Raw genomic sequence first — 16,539 nt, 5'->3', positions numbered from 1 at the left:
TAGTCTCCTGAGTCTGACTCCTCAATCAGCAACCGCCGTGACCAGAAGTGTCTAGATCTGTACACGAGGTACAGGGGGTAACGTGAGTACACCAACTCAGTAAGTAACAGAAATAAATAAGGAACTGAGAAGTAGTGACGAGCTATGCAAATACAGTTATCTCAATAACTTTCAAATAAGAGTAGTCATATTTTCAATTTAACAGTTTAAATCACATCAGTACATACTCAATAAACCAAATATTAAATTTGACTGAGCATTAAATAATATCTGCCAATAATTTTCAAAATAGTGATATGACATCTGCGATGCAACAGTAATGAAGTAAATGTATTTTCTCAGAATAACAGTCACTCTGTCCTCCCATTCACTCCAACCTCAGAATCACTCATTCCTCACATTCACTCATTCCTCTTAGTCGCTTAGCACTCGACACTCGACACTCACACTCAATAGGTACCTGCGCTCACTGGGGGTGTGTACAGACTCCGGAGGGGCTCCTTCAGCCCAAGCGCTATAGCAAGCCACCTCATGGCATAAATCACTCAGGCTCTCGGCCTCACTCAATCATAAATCAGTAACAACATGCTGCGGCGTGCAGCCCGATCCCATAAATATCCTCACAGATCAGGCCTTTGGCCTCACTCAGTCATAAATCAGTAACAACATGCTGCGGCGTGCAGCCCGATCCCATAAATATCCTCACCGATCAGGCCCTTGGCCTCACTCAGTCATCAATCTCTCCAGTCTCTCGGGCTCTCAAAAATCATATAAACAACCCAAACAGAGGTAATGTCATGTATCAACAATGAACAGCAAGAGACAAAGGCATAATAAGCAAGAAAAATTATGACTGAGTACAAAACAACAATTAAAAGCTAATTGAGTAAGTACACAACCTCATAGGTCTCAACAGTGATCACATAAGGCCTAAACATGATTTCTAACATGAAGTACAGTCAATTTCTATGAAAACAGATAGAACATGTATTAAATAGTAGGCCAATTAATTCCACAGTCTCGCGGGACGGACCAAGTCACAATCCTTACGGTGCACGCTCACACACCCGTCACCTAGCATGTGCATCACCTCCAAAATAGTCATACGACACAATGCCCGAGGTTTCATACCCTCAGGACCAAATTTATAACCGTTACTTACCTTAATCCGAGAAAAAATCCTACTCCGAAATGCCTTTGCCTCTCGAATCGGCCTCCAATCGACTCGAATCTAGCCATAGTTAATTCAATTCAGTCAATATTAATTATAGGAATTAATTCCGTATGAAAATACAAATTTTCCAACAAAATCCAAAATTTAACTCAAAATTGCTTGTGGGGCCCACGTCTCGGAATCCGACGAAACTCACAAAATCCGACAACCCATTCAGCCACGAGTCCAACCACACCAAAATTACAAAATTCCGATAACGATTCGGCCTCCAAATCTTCAAATTTTATTTTCAAATCCCTAGGTCTAAACCCCCAATTTACACATCAAAAACATGTAATCTAGTCGGATTATTCGATGATAATTCAATATTATGGAGTAGAAATGATCACAAGTGACTTACCTCAAGATTTCCTATAATTTCTTGCTCAAAAATCGCCCCAAGCCGTGTTCTTTCACTAAAAAAAGGTCAAAATGAGCTAAAAAAACAGAAACAACATTAAAAACCCGATTCTAGTCGCTAAAAGTCAATTCTCGTCGCTAAAAGTGGTCAAATCTGGTCGCTAAAGGTGCACACCAAATCTGTTGCACCAACAGTCTTTAATTTCACTAAAAAGGCTCTAACTCCATCATACGAACTCGGAATTCGATGATTCTTGTTCCTATGAGTCACAAATAATAATACAAACATAGTCCTTCAATCAAAACTCAATTCAGAGCTCATTTGCTCAGTGAGATTCTCATTTCGCTCGTTAAACAATTAACTCATGTTTCGCGTTAAAAACTCAATCGCGACTTGATGAAATTAGACCAAACTTTCCAGATCACTCCTATAATTCATTATCAAAATCCCGAGTCTCGAAATCAAATTTCGATCTCTATAACTAAAAATGGACCTTTGAATCATTACATGCTTATGCTCAAAACGCCAAAATCTTCCAAAAACTCTTCCAAAATTTACAAGCCAATTACAAGCTTCTTTACATCGTTAGAATACAGCAGTTAAAGTCATTTCTTAAAAAAGATAACATATCTTAAGAAAATGGAAGTGCAAGTCCAATATAAACCAAAAACATTGTTACATACTAAAAGACAGTGTAAAAAATGAAATTACATTATTAAATTTAGAAAATCTTAAGCATATTGAATATTACATATAACACTGTTCCATACATAAATGCAAAAATAGCACAAACCACAAAAGCAAGTTAAGACAAGTAGGAAAAAATCATGCAGGCCACATTAAGACGGCAACAAAAAAACATCTCATATATTGCCGGCTATTTTCTTAACTTGACAGCACAACATTTTCTAATACATTAATTCCCTCTTAAAAATTATCATCATCTTTAACTAATTAAATAATTAGGAAAATCAATAAACTAACAAAATCTTAAATTTTAATTAGACATATATCCTTTATAAGTCCTCTTCATTGGAAGACTTAGTCATTCCATTGACAGAGTCATTATATTGCTTTCAAATATAACTTTTAATGGCGAAGTTATCACAACAAAATCAAAGGAACAGTTCAAACAATATTAGTAATAATGCAAATACTAATATTATTACTACAAATGGTTCAGTTCTTAAGGTGAAAAGAACTAGAAAAACTGTTCCTAGAGATTCTCCTCCTCAACGTAGCTCCATTTATCGTGGAGTCACCAGGTTTTTTTTTTTCTTGAATTTTCTCATGCATGTGTAAATTATATTGTATTTTCATGTAAATTTCTTGATTTTGGTGTATTTGGTACGACGGAAAATACTTTTTGAGAAATGTTCTCCGTTATTTGTTCGGTTGTCAAAACATTACTTTTCAGGGAAATTATTTATCACCAAAAAGAGGAAAATGAATTTCTCTTTTTTAGAAGGAAGTTATTTTCTTTCACGATTATCACAAATCTTAACTTTATATTATCGTTTTAATACATATTTCCGATTTTCTAATATTATTATCAATTTTAATAATGTTTTTTTTGAATTTTTTTACTCTCCAATCGAACACTGTGGCATGCATGTGAATTATTTTATATCTTCATGCAAAGTCCTTGATTTTGTTAATTAAATTATTGAATCCAAAACTCATGTCTTAATTAAGCACGAGAGATTTTTGTTCAAATTTTGTTGGATGAGATACTTTACCGAGGAAGTAGGGTTGTTACCTATTGTATTGTATTGTATCGTTACTTTAAAAATAATATTTGTTTTGATTGTTACTTAAATTTTATTGTATCGTATCATTAAACTCGTCGTTACGTAACAATAAAATGTGTCATTTTATGTAACGACCGATTTAGTATAGTCGCGTCGTTACCTTGTCTTTTTCTCTCAATCTCACCCTTCATTATTCTTAAATATTTTTATTTTATCATTTACGTACTATCCCGTATCATAACTTTTCTTATAATACTGTAAGTTTATTCTTCATATTGCTAGTGCGTAATATCATGAAACGATGACAAACGATACAATTTATCCAAACATTGTATTCATCGAACGATACAGTACAATACAATAAAGTACGATACGATACATTATGAAAAATATGTAAGGTTCCGAAAAATGTTTATTGATTCAGGCATCGATGGACGGGTAGATATGAAGCTCATTTATGGGATAAGAATTGCTGGAATGAATCTCAGAACAAGAAAGGAAGACAAGGTTCATAATCTTGAATCTTTTCCCACCATTAAATTATTTATTTCTTTTTAAGAGTTGATAATTTTAATTGTTTTTTTTTTTTTCGAAATGGGACTCTCCTGGGGAAATGCAGTTTATCTAGGTAAGTACCATGGCCAAAATTTCTTGATTTTATTATTCAAAATAATATAAATTATCTCCTTTTATTTGGTAAAGGAATAAATGTTGGTTTAAAATATGGTAATTTTTCTATAGGTGCTTATGATGATGAAGGAACAGCTGCTCATGCTTATGATTTGGCTGCACTTAAATACTGGGGAAGTGAGACCATTCTTAATTTTCCGGTAATAACTCTTCTTAATTAATTAAAATCCGTTTAAGCTTACTATATATAATTAGTTATCCACAAAACTAATATATAAAAAATAAAAAAAATGAAGCTACTGATATTCATTAATTCTTTTAGCTATCAACTTATGAAAAAGAAATCATAGAAATGGAGGGTCAGTCCAGAGAAGAATATATTGGATCATTGAGAAGGTAAGTTTATTGAATAATAAATGTTTTGAATTTCTTTTTAAAGAAAAAAAGAGAGGTTTTTTTTTTTCTTCTGCTATTTATTTGCATAAATAACCCATTGACGTAATATGGGTGAGTTCCCAACACTGCAGGAAAAGCAGTGGATTCTCTAGAGGAGTTTCCAAATATCGTGGAGTAGCAAGGTTTACCAAATAAATAAAACATTTGACACTTAATTTGCATTATTATTTATTCTTTGTTCCTAAAATATTTATGTAATTATGCGTGATTTAACAGACATCACCATAATGGAAGATGGGAAGCTCGAATTGGCAGAGTTTTCGGCAACAAGTACCTTTATCTCGGAACATACGGCACGTAACTTGAATTTCTCTATAACAATCTCGTTCGTTTCGATATTTTTTAAAAATTAGTTCCAAAAGAATGGATATTATAAAGAAGTTGTATTGTTGGTAATTCCTTAGAGTTATCTTGTAAATGATTGATTTTTTTCTAGTATTAGTATATAAAAATTAAAAAAAATGAGTGACAAAAGCACTGACTTATGTGATAAGCCTATGGTGTTAAGAGGTTTTCAAAAGTGATTTAGGCATTAGTAATTTAAAAAACGAAAGAACTAAGAAAAGTTTGTCCTATTTTTTTATTTATTATTATAAATTAGGATGGATGTGTGGGCACATTAGGATGGATAAGATTAGAAATGATGATATTCGGGAGAAATAGCATGTGGCTCCCATTGATGACAAGATGCGGGAAGCGAGACTCAGATGGTTCGGGTATGTTTAGAGGAGAAGCCCAGATGCTCCGGTACGAAGGTGTGAGCGGCTAGTCGTGGAGGGCACGAGAAGAGGTAGAGGACGGCCTAAGAAGTATTGGGGAGAGGTGATCAGACAGGATATGGTGAGGCTTCAGATTTCCGAGGACATGACACTTGATAGGAAAATGCGGAGGTCGAATATTAGGGTTGTAGGTTATGAGGTAGTTGTGTCTTGCCTTACTTCGTACCATTATAGCACTAGTCTGGTAGGGTTTTTGTCTAAGATAGCTAGTGGCAATATTGTGTCTTACTATTTCGCTTTCTAGTGCATGACCTATTTACTAGCTATCGCTTTTGCTTTGCATCTTTCTTCTGGAGTGCATGTTGTTTCTATTTTCCTATGATTTCTGTGGTGATACTAATATTGTCTCCTTTTGTTCTTTTCTCCTTTTGTTTTCTTGAGCCGAGGTTCTTTCGGAAACATCATCTCTATTCATTTGGGGTAGGGGTAAAGTTTGCGTACACACTAACCTCCCCAGACTCCATTAGTGAAATTTTATTGGGTTGTTGTTATTATTGTTGTTGTTATTATAACAAGGGCGCAACATGCATATCTATAGAGCTTATTCTATTTGGCGTTTGTGTTAAAATCAATTTTATTATTCTGATACACTAATTTTAATGTCTTCTTCAGAAATACCAAGCAAATAAAAACACATTAACTAGATAAAGATTAAAGAATTTGTCATAGTCGTACCTTTGTTAGATTCCCCCAAGTCATCCCTAGAGGCGAAATCAAGATTTTTAGCTTGTGTTCTGGATCATAATTTTTTTTGCTTACTTGAATTTTTCAACAAAAATGTAGAATTTATTCTTAGTCTATTTCGTTACGAAATGTAGAATTTAAGTTCTGCCAAACCTGTAATTATACATTGGCTTCCCGTCTCACACCTTCCTAAATCGCAATTCCGACCATAAAAAAAAAAAGCTTATTATATAAAACTTCTTAATATTTTGCTAAATTCCATATCTAATTGTTCTTTTTTGTTTTTTCAGCTACACAAGAAGAGGCTGCAACTGCATATGATATGGCAGCTATTGAATATCGTGGACTTAATGCTGTGACAAATTTTGACCTTAGCCGTTACATCAAATGGCTAAAACCTAACAACAACAATACCATTGATCAACCAAACCCTAATGTTGAAACTAATATGATTCCAACTCCAAATCATAGTATTGGATCAACCTCGACCACGACCACGACCACCTCTGCCTCTACCTCTGCCTCTACGACTCTAATTTATTCCCACTTTCAACTTACCTCGAATACCACCATCCCCGATGTCTCGGTAACTCAAACTCAGCCACCTTCTGCCACGTCAGCCCTCGGGCTATTACTCCAATCTACAAAATTCAAGGAAATGATGGAAATGACAGTGGCAACTGAGTGCCCCCCTGAACCTGTTGAGTTTTCTGATCCACCACAAAGTACTTTCCCCGAGGATATAAAAACTTATTTTGACACTCAAGAATTCGGTAATTTTGGTCATGACCAAGGAGAGGATATGAATATTTTTAATGAGATCAACTCCTTCATGCAGCCACTTTTGCAATTTGATTTTAATGCTTAAGTAGTCCAGAAAAATTGATATATATCAGATCAATTTTCTTAAAAATATGTTGCTTATAAGGAGATAATGGGAAATTCTTACATAGGAAGTGTTCATATCAATATTCCATCCAATTACTGAGAAGGAGCTTCTCATTTGGCTGATAAACACTTCCTATTTAAGTATTTTCCAAATGTGATTTAGGTATTTGTTTAGGAGAGTATGTATTGGCTATTGGGACAATTTATTGTAGATAGATGAAATAAAAGTTTACATTAACATTTGTTGTTCTTTTCTCATTCGAATAAAATAAATATAGTGATTTCTTTCTCATGTTTACTTGACTCATTTGCATGTCTATGTTTAGAATTACCAAAATTATATAGTGTTGGTAATATATGGAGTAACACTATTTTTCAATTAGTTTGTTCTAAAAGGATTGATAACTTTCTATATCGGGAAATTGTTTAATATTAATTTTTCGTTTTAATTACAGCGTTGAGACAATGAATCGAGTCGATTTGTATTTCCTTATATCATATGTTATTTTGCAGAGACATTGATCTCGAGTTTTTAATTTATCGATTTCATTTGTATCTTTCATGGGACTGAAGATCAATAAAAAAATAATATGAAAAATTGGTAAATAAAATACACGAGACATTAAAGGGTCATTTTTCGAGGATATGACCTCCCATGACCATTTACAGTTTAAACCATGGAAAATGATCTCACAAAGATCTCAATTGTTTTATTTATCTATCTCATATATATGTTATTTTTACTAATCTCCTGTAGAAAGGATTGTATAACTTACGTAATATTTGTAATGAGCCACAAAGTTAAATTGGGCAAAGATCACTTTTAATCCGCAGCCGAAACTATTTACATCTTGTAGCCGCAAGGTATATAAATTTCGACCATAGACTTTGCCGCTTCTTGGGCCATTTCGACAAACGACGACTTGGGAACTCTTCCCCTAGTAATATCTTGGCTTAAATATTCTAAAGATAGATTTTGACCTATATAGTTATCTTTTTTTTTTCTTTTTTCTAATAGATGATTTCTTTTTCTTGAACCTGATATTTAGACATAGAGTATTACTACATACAAACCCTAACTATTACATTATTCTCTATTTTCGAACAAAAGATTGTCCAAATTAACTTTGTAATTGGTAACGTGATAATTGCGTACTAATCCAAATCATATATTAAGTTAGATTACGAAAAAAACTTTGCGGTATTAATACACAGTACTTCCCCCTAGCTCCCCATTATATCTCAAAACATAAAACATCTCAGTACAAACCGTATTCTAGGGTTTCTAAAAAATTCTTGCATTACTATGGCTATGGCTATAACAGATAATGGCTATGAATGGAAGAAAAAATTGCCACCAGGCGTCAGATTCAAGCCAACGGATGAAGAACTGAATGTATATCTGAGAATTAAGAGTAGCAATGGTGAAATTCTACCTGGAATTATCAATGAGCTTGATATTTATAAGTATGGCCCTAAGGAGCTATCTGGTATATTTTCCTAACCCTAGATATTACAATTTCACAACTTTTCTTGAAGACTATTGTTGATCAAGAATGATAATTTTCTGTGCTAATGAATTGAGTTTCTTAGATTTTTCTTCTTGTTGTTGAGTTCATATTATTTTATCTTTGTATTATCCGAACTTGATCAAGTTTGTTCTTTGTTATAGTTCAGTCAATTCATACCCTTGTGTTAGTCTCGTATATATTAGCCCTTGCCATTAACAAAGCTCTAACATGAAATTAGTCGAGTACTCCACGCAGAGGCGGAGCCATAATTTAAAGACAATGGGTTCGGAATTCTTTTTCTTCTAAATTACTGGATTCTAAATTAATAATTTATATATATTCAATAAATTTTTAAAGGCAAATATAAAGTTTGGATTAAAGCTACTGGTTCGCCGAACTCGCGTTCAAAGCTCTAGCTTCGCCCCTGACTCCATGTGTCCAAATTCTTCGACACGTACCCTTTGGTTGGTGTCAGGAGTCAAGGGCAAAAAACAAAACTTTTTTCTAATGATTATTAAACCAAAACCTTGTGGTTCGGCCCCGAATTCCGCACATAGCGGGAGCTTAGTGCACGAGGCTTTCCTAAGAATTGTTGTCGAGAATGATCTTAATTGGTGTACTAATCTGAGTTTCTTTTTTATTTTTTTGGTATTAGGGTTTGCTATTAAACATAGCGAAGGACGTATGTACTTCTTTACTCCATTAACAAATAAGTATGAAAATGGAAAGAAAATCCAGAGAAAGATATATTCTGATGAAGGGTTTTGGAAAGCCTCACAAGCACGTAGTGATCATAGGGAGAAGAATGGAGCTATCATTGGAACAAAAACTAACCTTGTTTACTATGAATATAAAGGTCAAAAGAAATCCAAAGGCACAAAAACTTCTTGGCTTATGCAGGAGTTTAGATTACCAGAAAATCATCATCCTCGTCCACTATTCAATGGGGTAACTTTCTTTCTCTTGCTTTCAATTCTTTTCAATTTTCTTTTAGTATGCAGTTGGAATTTTCATAATTTTGGATCTTTTCTTTCTTTTTGTAGACAATGAATGAGCTAATAATTTGTGTGATCTACGATAATGGCAGAGTGAAGGATGATGACCAAGTAGTTATATTGACACAATGTAATCATCATATTCCTCCACAAACTCCAAACCCTAACCTTCCATTCAACCAAAATTTTGATCAATCACCATATACTTTTCCCATCCACCATAATCCTAATGATATCTCTCATCATGATAATAGTTCCCAGGAAACTCCAAATTCCTACTCTGATTTTGTTACCAATCATGTCCCTCTCCAACAATACCAACCTCAAATTACTAGCGACGTAATTGCAGTCGGCAAAGGGTGGCCAATTGAGCAGTCTTCACCGAAAAATAATACCGAAATTGCAAACATTTCAACCATGTACCAAGATTTACCTCCACTACCCTATTATGATACTATGGAAAATCTTAGCACTTTTTCTTCCATTTCTCAAAACTCTTATTTAGATGGTTTTGATCCATCCATATATCTCAATTTTGATAATATTAATGCTTATATGGGGGATGAAATAGGTAGTGATATTTCAAATGATATTGCTGATTTTGGTCCTTGGCCTTCCTCAAGCTACTCAACAATGTTGTTCACTGGAAGTTGTTCGTATAGTTCCGATGCTGACCAAAATAAATTGGAAACAAATGACACCCCAATTTCTCAAGGTAATCAGAATTCTTCAAGTGATAGCCAAGATAAGCAGCTAAAGATGAAGAAGATCAAAATATAGAGGCTTAAATTAGATGTCATAGGTCATAATGGAGTATTTTCACATATGTAATTTGTTGTGTTCTCTTATTTTATGCACACTTTTTTGCGTATTAAATGTGACACTCTAATGAGTTGTCAATCGTAGGTAGTATTAGTTTGATTCTACCTTGGATGAAATTAATAATATTTTCTTTTGTTCTTATGGCCTTTAATTTGCCAATTCTATCTTGATTGAAATTGAACCGTAGTTACTATTATTGTTTTCGACTTTGTCCTCAAAGGCACTGACTTCTGTAGACATTTAATGCTGAAGTAGTAATAATTTGAAAAAAAATTGCAATCCCAGAACTTGGGGATATTAAAACTGAAAAGGAAATCAAACAACAAAATTAAAAGTGGATAGAGAATGATAGATATTTATTCGCATTAGTGTTTTAGATCAAATAAAAAATTTAAGTCACTTAAAATATATGTATGAAATATACATATTTTACACTCATTGATTTACAAATAATTGTCCAAGAGCAAATGATCCCTTTATATACTTCTCCTGGTGCCATTCACTGTCAATTATACAAATTTCCAGAATTCCAGGGAAGGTACAATTTTTTTTTTTTAAATTATAATTGTAGTACAATTTTAAGTAGTGATATTTCCAATTTGAGGCATACATAAACCAACCTTGCAACTATTATTCTCGTTAGGTCAAGAAATCTTGAAGGAAATTTCCTAAAGCATTGTAAGGAAATTTCCTAAACAAAAGGAAAAAGATGCAGAAAATTAGCAACAAATTAAATCACTCCCAACACGGAGAAAACCAAAATGCAAACATATTTTAAAATAGTTTAAGTTATATGTACTAATATATGTAAAAAATTATTATTTTCACAATTAGATTAGTTAAAATGAAACTATAGGTAAATCTTTATGACAAGCATTAATTGATATAACATAAGTAAGTGGACTATAAACCATGAGATTCCAAGGTTCAAACTTCAGGTGAAGCAAAAACCTGATTAGATGAATTCTTTTTATTTGTCCAAGCTTTGATAGGCAGAGCTATTTGTTGGGTCATTATCTACATGCTCATCTATTGCATATCCTAGATCCACAAATCAAGGAGTATAATCATTCGATCTGATTTATTAGTTTTTGTTTAAATAATATATTTGATGGTCTATCGGAAACAACCTCTCTATTTCTCTAGGCAGGAGTTAAGGTTTGCGTACATACTACCCTCCCCATACCCCACATGTAAGATTATACTGGGTATGTTGTTGTTGTCGTCGTCTTTCTAAGGATTCATACACTCAAGTTGGAAAAATTCTTCTTTGTCTTCTTATTGTGAAAATGGAGGGAAGCCAATTCAGTTATTAAGACTTGAAATTATCTTTTTAGAATTGAGAATTCACAAAGTCAAAATCGTGCAAATTATAGAATAATTTTTCCTTTTTTGTGTGTATTTTTTTTTTGAATGAGAAAATCATTGAACAAGGACAAAAAGAAATGTAAAGTTGCTGCATAATCAAAATTTACACCGTATTTTTCACTAGAATAAAATCAAGATAAAGATGATATAGATAAATATTGGTACCGTGAAAGAAGATTGAGCCGTCCCCGCCAATATCACCACCACAAACCACCGCCTTTCGCCGCCAACCACCACAATCATATATCAAATACACAACAAAGCAGAAAAATAAGTACAAAGAACAAAATGTGAACTCTAGAATCCAATAAGGAGATGGAAAAGCAAGCCATTTGCAACTGCATTAGCTTTCCAAACATCTTCTTGATTGCTGCAAAATCAAAATCCACTTGAACCTTCCTCTTATTGAACATTGTTTTGGCTCCACAAGTTTCTTGACTTCTACCACCACAAAAATACATAAATTTAGCAGGCGCGGAGCTAGCATGAGAAATACTGGTTCAGGACCTAGTAATACTGGTGCAACCCTGTATATTTGTTGAGAAATCTATGCATAATATATATATATATATATATAAACTCAGAACTCATAAACTTCAAATTCAAGTTCCGCCTCTACCTAGGAAAAGATTAAGAATATATTCTTGAAACCCACCTTCAAGAATTTAGTGGGTTTTTATTTTGTGTTGCATTTTTGTTTCTAACGAAAGATGAAGTTGAACCGAGAAAGGTTTTAAAAAAAAACAAACTCTGGTTGAAAATCAAAAGAAAGCAGCTTAAGGTGATAGTTTTAGAACAAATGGGAGAACTAGCTTTCTGTATATGTATATCTTGTCTACCTCAGCTTTTACTGCTCGCCTCAACTCCTAGTAATGTAATGAAGCTGAGCAAATGAAATATGACTTTGAAATAATAAAAGTTCGGATGTAAATTTATTATTTTTTTTGGTAGTTTCTAAAAATAGTTGTCTCAAATTATTTGTCATTTAAAAATTCAAGTATAAATTAATTATTTTTTTCCTATTCTACCATTAATATTAATTATATTCTTGAATACTACAAATACCTTAATTATGAATAAGTAATAAAAGAGAAATGTCACGACCCGAATTTTCCACCGTCGGGACCGTGATAGCGCCTAACATTGTACTCGCTAGGCAAGCCAACGTTACTGAATATTTCACCTTTTTCCTTTATCGTTTAATAATTAAAGCTTAACAAAAGTAAATATGCGGAAATAAATGTGGAAGAACACAGTTTAAAAGATTATCTTCATGCTAATAACGAAAACCGAAATAAATTCCACCCAGAGCTGGTGTCACAACTCATGAACAGTCTACGAATACTACAAATAATAGTCTGAACGAAAAGTTTACATCTATCTCGAAAGTGGATAAAACAGAAATGAAGTAGGATAGAAGGGGATGCCAAGGCTTGCGGACGTCTGCAAGACTACCTTGGGTCTCCGGAATGCAGCAACAACAACCAATCTCTCGATCAGCCACTAGCTCCGAAATCTGCACAAGAAGAGCAGAGTGCAATATCAGTACAACCGACCTCATGTACTGGTAAGTGTCGAGCTTAACCTCGACGAAGTAGTGACGGGGCTACGGCGGGGCATCGCAACATATACAACCTGCAACAATTTATACTAAAACGGAAAGGAAATGCAGAATGAAATATAACAGAAACTTGTATTAAATAAATACGGAAACCAGCTGTTCTACCAGTACTCAGCTATAACCAATCCTTAGGGAGTTTCAACATCTCAGTAATGAACTTCAGCATAAATGAATACTAAAACAATAACTATGTGGCGTGCATCCCGATCCCACTATATAGACAATAACAATATCAATATTCACCCTTATTACTCCTTGTTGCGGCGTGCAACCTGATTCCACCAGTCCACCCTTATTACTCCTCATCACATATCACCCATATTCCTCCTGTTGCGGCGTGCAACCCGATCCCACCTATCTACCTTATTCCCCCTTGTTGCGGTGTGCAACCCGATCCCGATATATATATCAGCACCAATCACAAAAATAAAAACAAATGTTTCACAATTTAACTCAAATCCTCCACAATACTTATACCTTAATCCACACAATGAAATATCACTACGATTATGAAACTTCACCAGTGTAAACTACTTAGAGAGACCAACCAAGGTGTACCATAATGCACCAATAAACCAATATAAGCCAACAGGGTAATAAAACAAAACTATGAAATAATTAAATACTTCAATAAAGAGAACAACAATTAATATGAAGCAATTAAACATGGAAACATTTATGAGTAAGAAGCAATTAAAGCAGGAGAGCAATATATAAGGAAACAGGGAAGGGAACAAGCAAAAACGATAATTTGGTGGCGCATAGGTACTCGTCACCGCACCTATACGCCACACAAATAGAATTTCACATAGCAAATAAGTCGGGGATCAAGTCAAGGTTAGACCAAACATTTACCTCAAGTCAACGGGTATTTCAAAGCTCAATTACCATTTTACCTCTCGATTCTATCCCCAATTCACTCGTATCTAGTCATAATTAACTTAATAACATCAATAAATGCTAAATAACTCAACTCCAATGCATAATTATAGGTTTTCTAACATTTTTTTAAAAAACTCAAAAACCCGACCCCGGGCCCGCTTGGTCCAAACTCAAAATTCGGACCAAAACTCGATTACCCATTCACCCCGAGCCTGGATTTACAATTAATTTTGGATTCCAACCTCAAATTGAGGTCTAAATCCCCAATTTATAAAAATCCCTAATTCTACCCAAACCCCCAATTTTTACCATAGAAATCTTAAATTTTTAGTTGAAAAATCATGAAATGTGATGGAAAAATGAAAGAAAATAGGTTAGGATCACTTACCAAAGTTTTGGGGAAGATTTTGTCTTTTGAGAATCGCCTCTAGGATTTTAGGATTTGAAAAATGTGAAGAATAGGTGAAAATCCCGTCCAAGTTTCATTTTGAATAGTTGCAAATGTCGCATTTGCGACCAGAGCTTCGCAATTGCGAAGCTCGCAAATGCGAGACAGGCATCACAAATGCAAACCTGACAGTGATCGCAATTACGAACCCTGACCTCGCATTTGCGAGGTCTAAAGCCTGCAACTCAGCTGAAGCATACCAGTAATCTCCTAAGTTCAAAAATCACTCTGTAGCCTATCCAAAACTCACCCGAGCACTCGGGGCTCCAAACCAACCATGCATACAAGTCTTAAAACATCATATGAACTTGCTCGCGCGATCAAATTGCCAAAATAACATCTAGAACTATGAATTCAACACCAAAACTCATGAAATTTTCAAGATAGTTCAAAATTTCTATTTTCTCAACCAATGGTCCGAATTACATCAAATCTCATCCGTTTTCCACCAAATTTCACAGATGGGATCTAAATACCATTGCAGACCTGTATCGGGCTCCGGAATCAAAATATGGGCCTGATACCAACAAGATCAAATCTTATTCAATTTTCAAAAACCATTATATTTTTTGTTAAATAATTTTTTTCAAAAATTCATTTTCCGGGCTAGGGACCTCAGAATTCGATTCCGGGCATACGTCCAGGTCCCATATTTTACTACGGACCCTCCGGGACTGTCAAAATACGGGTTCGGATTTGTTTACCCAAAATGTTGACCGAAATCAACTAAAATCATCTTTTTAAGCCAAATATCATTATTTCTTAAAAAAACAATTTCACAAAAAAGTTTTCAGGCATCGCGCTCGGACTGCGCACGCAAATCGAAAAGAGATAAAAGGAAGTTTTCAAGGCCTCATAACACGGAAACGGATTCTAAAACAAAAGATGACCTTTTGGGTCATCACAAGAAATTATATCTTAAGACATAATTAAGGGTAAAATAGTATAAATCTTTCCTATTTAAAGTACTTCTTAAGGGGCGTGTAAAAGATAATTATGACAGATAATATGAGACAGAGAGAGTAATAATATATAATTGCAAATTAACTTCTCTCTCTATTTCAATTTATGTGAATTTATTCGACTGGACACGAAGTTTAAGAAGAAAAAAAAAAGACTTTTGAACTTGTGATATAAATGAGGCACATATTTTTTGTATAACTATAAATTATTATTTTAAAGTAAATTATTTTCAAATGTCAAAATGAATTTTTTTTTCACATATCAAAAAGGAAATATATTAAAAAATGAATAAGACAAAACAAATTTGATACCAAATTTTAAAGTGACTTTAAATTCTGGTCAAACCCTCACCCACAACTTCCCAAACAACCAAACAAAACATGGATTGCAAATCCAACTTGTCAACCTCCTAAAGAAAATACCACCCTCTGTAGTTCCCTATACAAACTACAAAGCCATACTACATCTGAGTAAAAGTAGAGGAGACTGAAGATTTAAGAGGAACCCTTTTTCAACTCCAAGGTTCACTGTTGCCCCAAAAGTGCAGTTCCCGTTTTAGCTAGATTTGTGCAAGCCATGTTTGAATTATTTTTGTCTTTATTAATATTAATAACTAGATGACCTTTGTATCCTCTCAAGATCATTCTTGGAGCCACTTATTAGAGCAAGGCACATTAATCTACATTTCTTTATCGAAAAATTATACCGTATAGTTAGATAAAATTATTTTTTATATAAATATATTATATGTTGAATACCTTTAGTTTCTTCGTATGATCAATTTTTATATTTTATCATCTCCCAACAAAAATCTTGGTTTCGCCATTGCTCAAGTGTCCTGTTCCTATGTTTAACTTAGTGCAGATTGAATTGTTATCCGAGCTTGTATTGTGAAAAGTCACTAGTTGGTACCTCCTTTTATGAGGAGATAATGATATTTTTTATGGTTATTAAGATATATGTCTCTGTGTATGTTTTGTGTTAGGATAATTTATATAGTATTTGAAAAAAAATATTGATGATATTTTGCTTTTGAAAGTTGTGGCCTATTGATTAACTGGATCGATGGCCTGTGACATGTGGGCCGTGGAGAGTTCAAGCAGCTACAGAAGTCCAGTAGGCCCAAACACTGGCCCATGTAAGCTTTTCATATTGAGAAGTGAAGTG

General features: G+C 33.9%; 1 protein-coding gene and 1 pseudogene across 1 annotated transcript; one reads left to right on the top strand and one right to left on the bottom strand.

Moving 5' to 3' along the window:
- The window catches only part of LOC138870097 (uncharacterized), a 149,461-nt pseudogene that overhangs the window by 85,839 nt on the left and 47,083 nt on the right, over positions 1-16,539 (bottom strand).
- On the top strand, positions 2,667-6,742 carry LOC104240376 (AP2-like ethylene-responsive transcription factor At1g79700). The gene is made up of 8 exons (XM_070150121.1): positions 2,667-2,839; positions 3,750-3,832; positions 3,945-3,953; positions 4,067-4,155; positions 4,278-4,351; positions 4,483-4,533; positions 4,628-4,674; positions 6,165-6,742. The coding sequence occupies exons 1-8, from the start codon at positions 2,667-2,669 to the stop codon at positions 6,740-6,742; spliced, it is 1,104 nt and encodes a 367-aa protein (XP_070006222.1).

The sequence above is a fragment of the Nicotiana sylvestris genome, chromosome 6 (genome assembly GCF_000393655.2).
Source record: "Nicotiana sylvestris chromosome 6, ASM39365v2, whole genome shotgun sequence".
In the NCBI taxonomy this organism is placed as follows: domain Eukaryota; kingdom Viridiplantae; phylum Streptophyta; class Magnoliopsida; order Solanales; family Solanaceae; genus Nicotiana; species Nicotiana sylvestris.
Note: the sequence above shows the minus strand (reverse complement) of the source record. Positions and strands in the feature narration are given on the sequence as shown.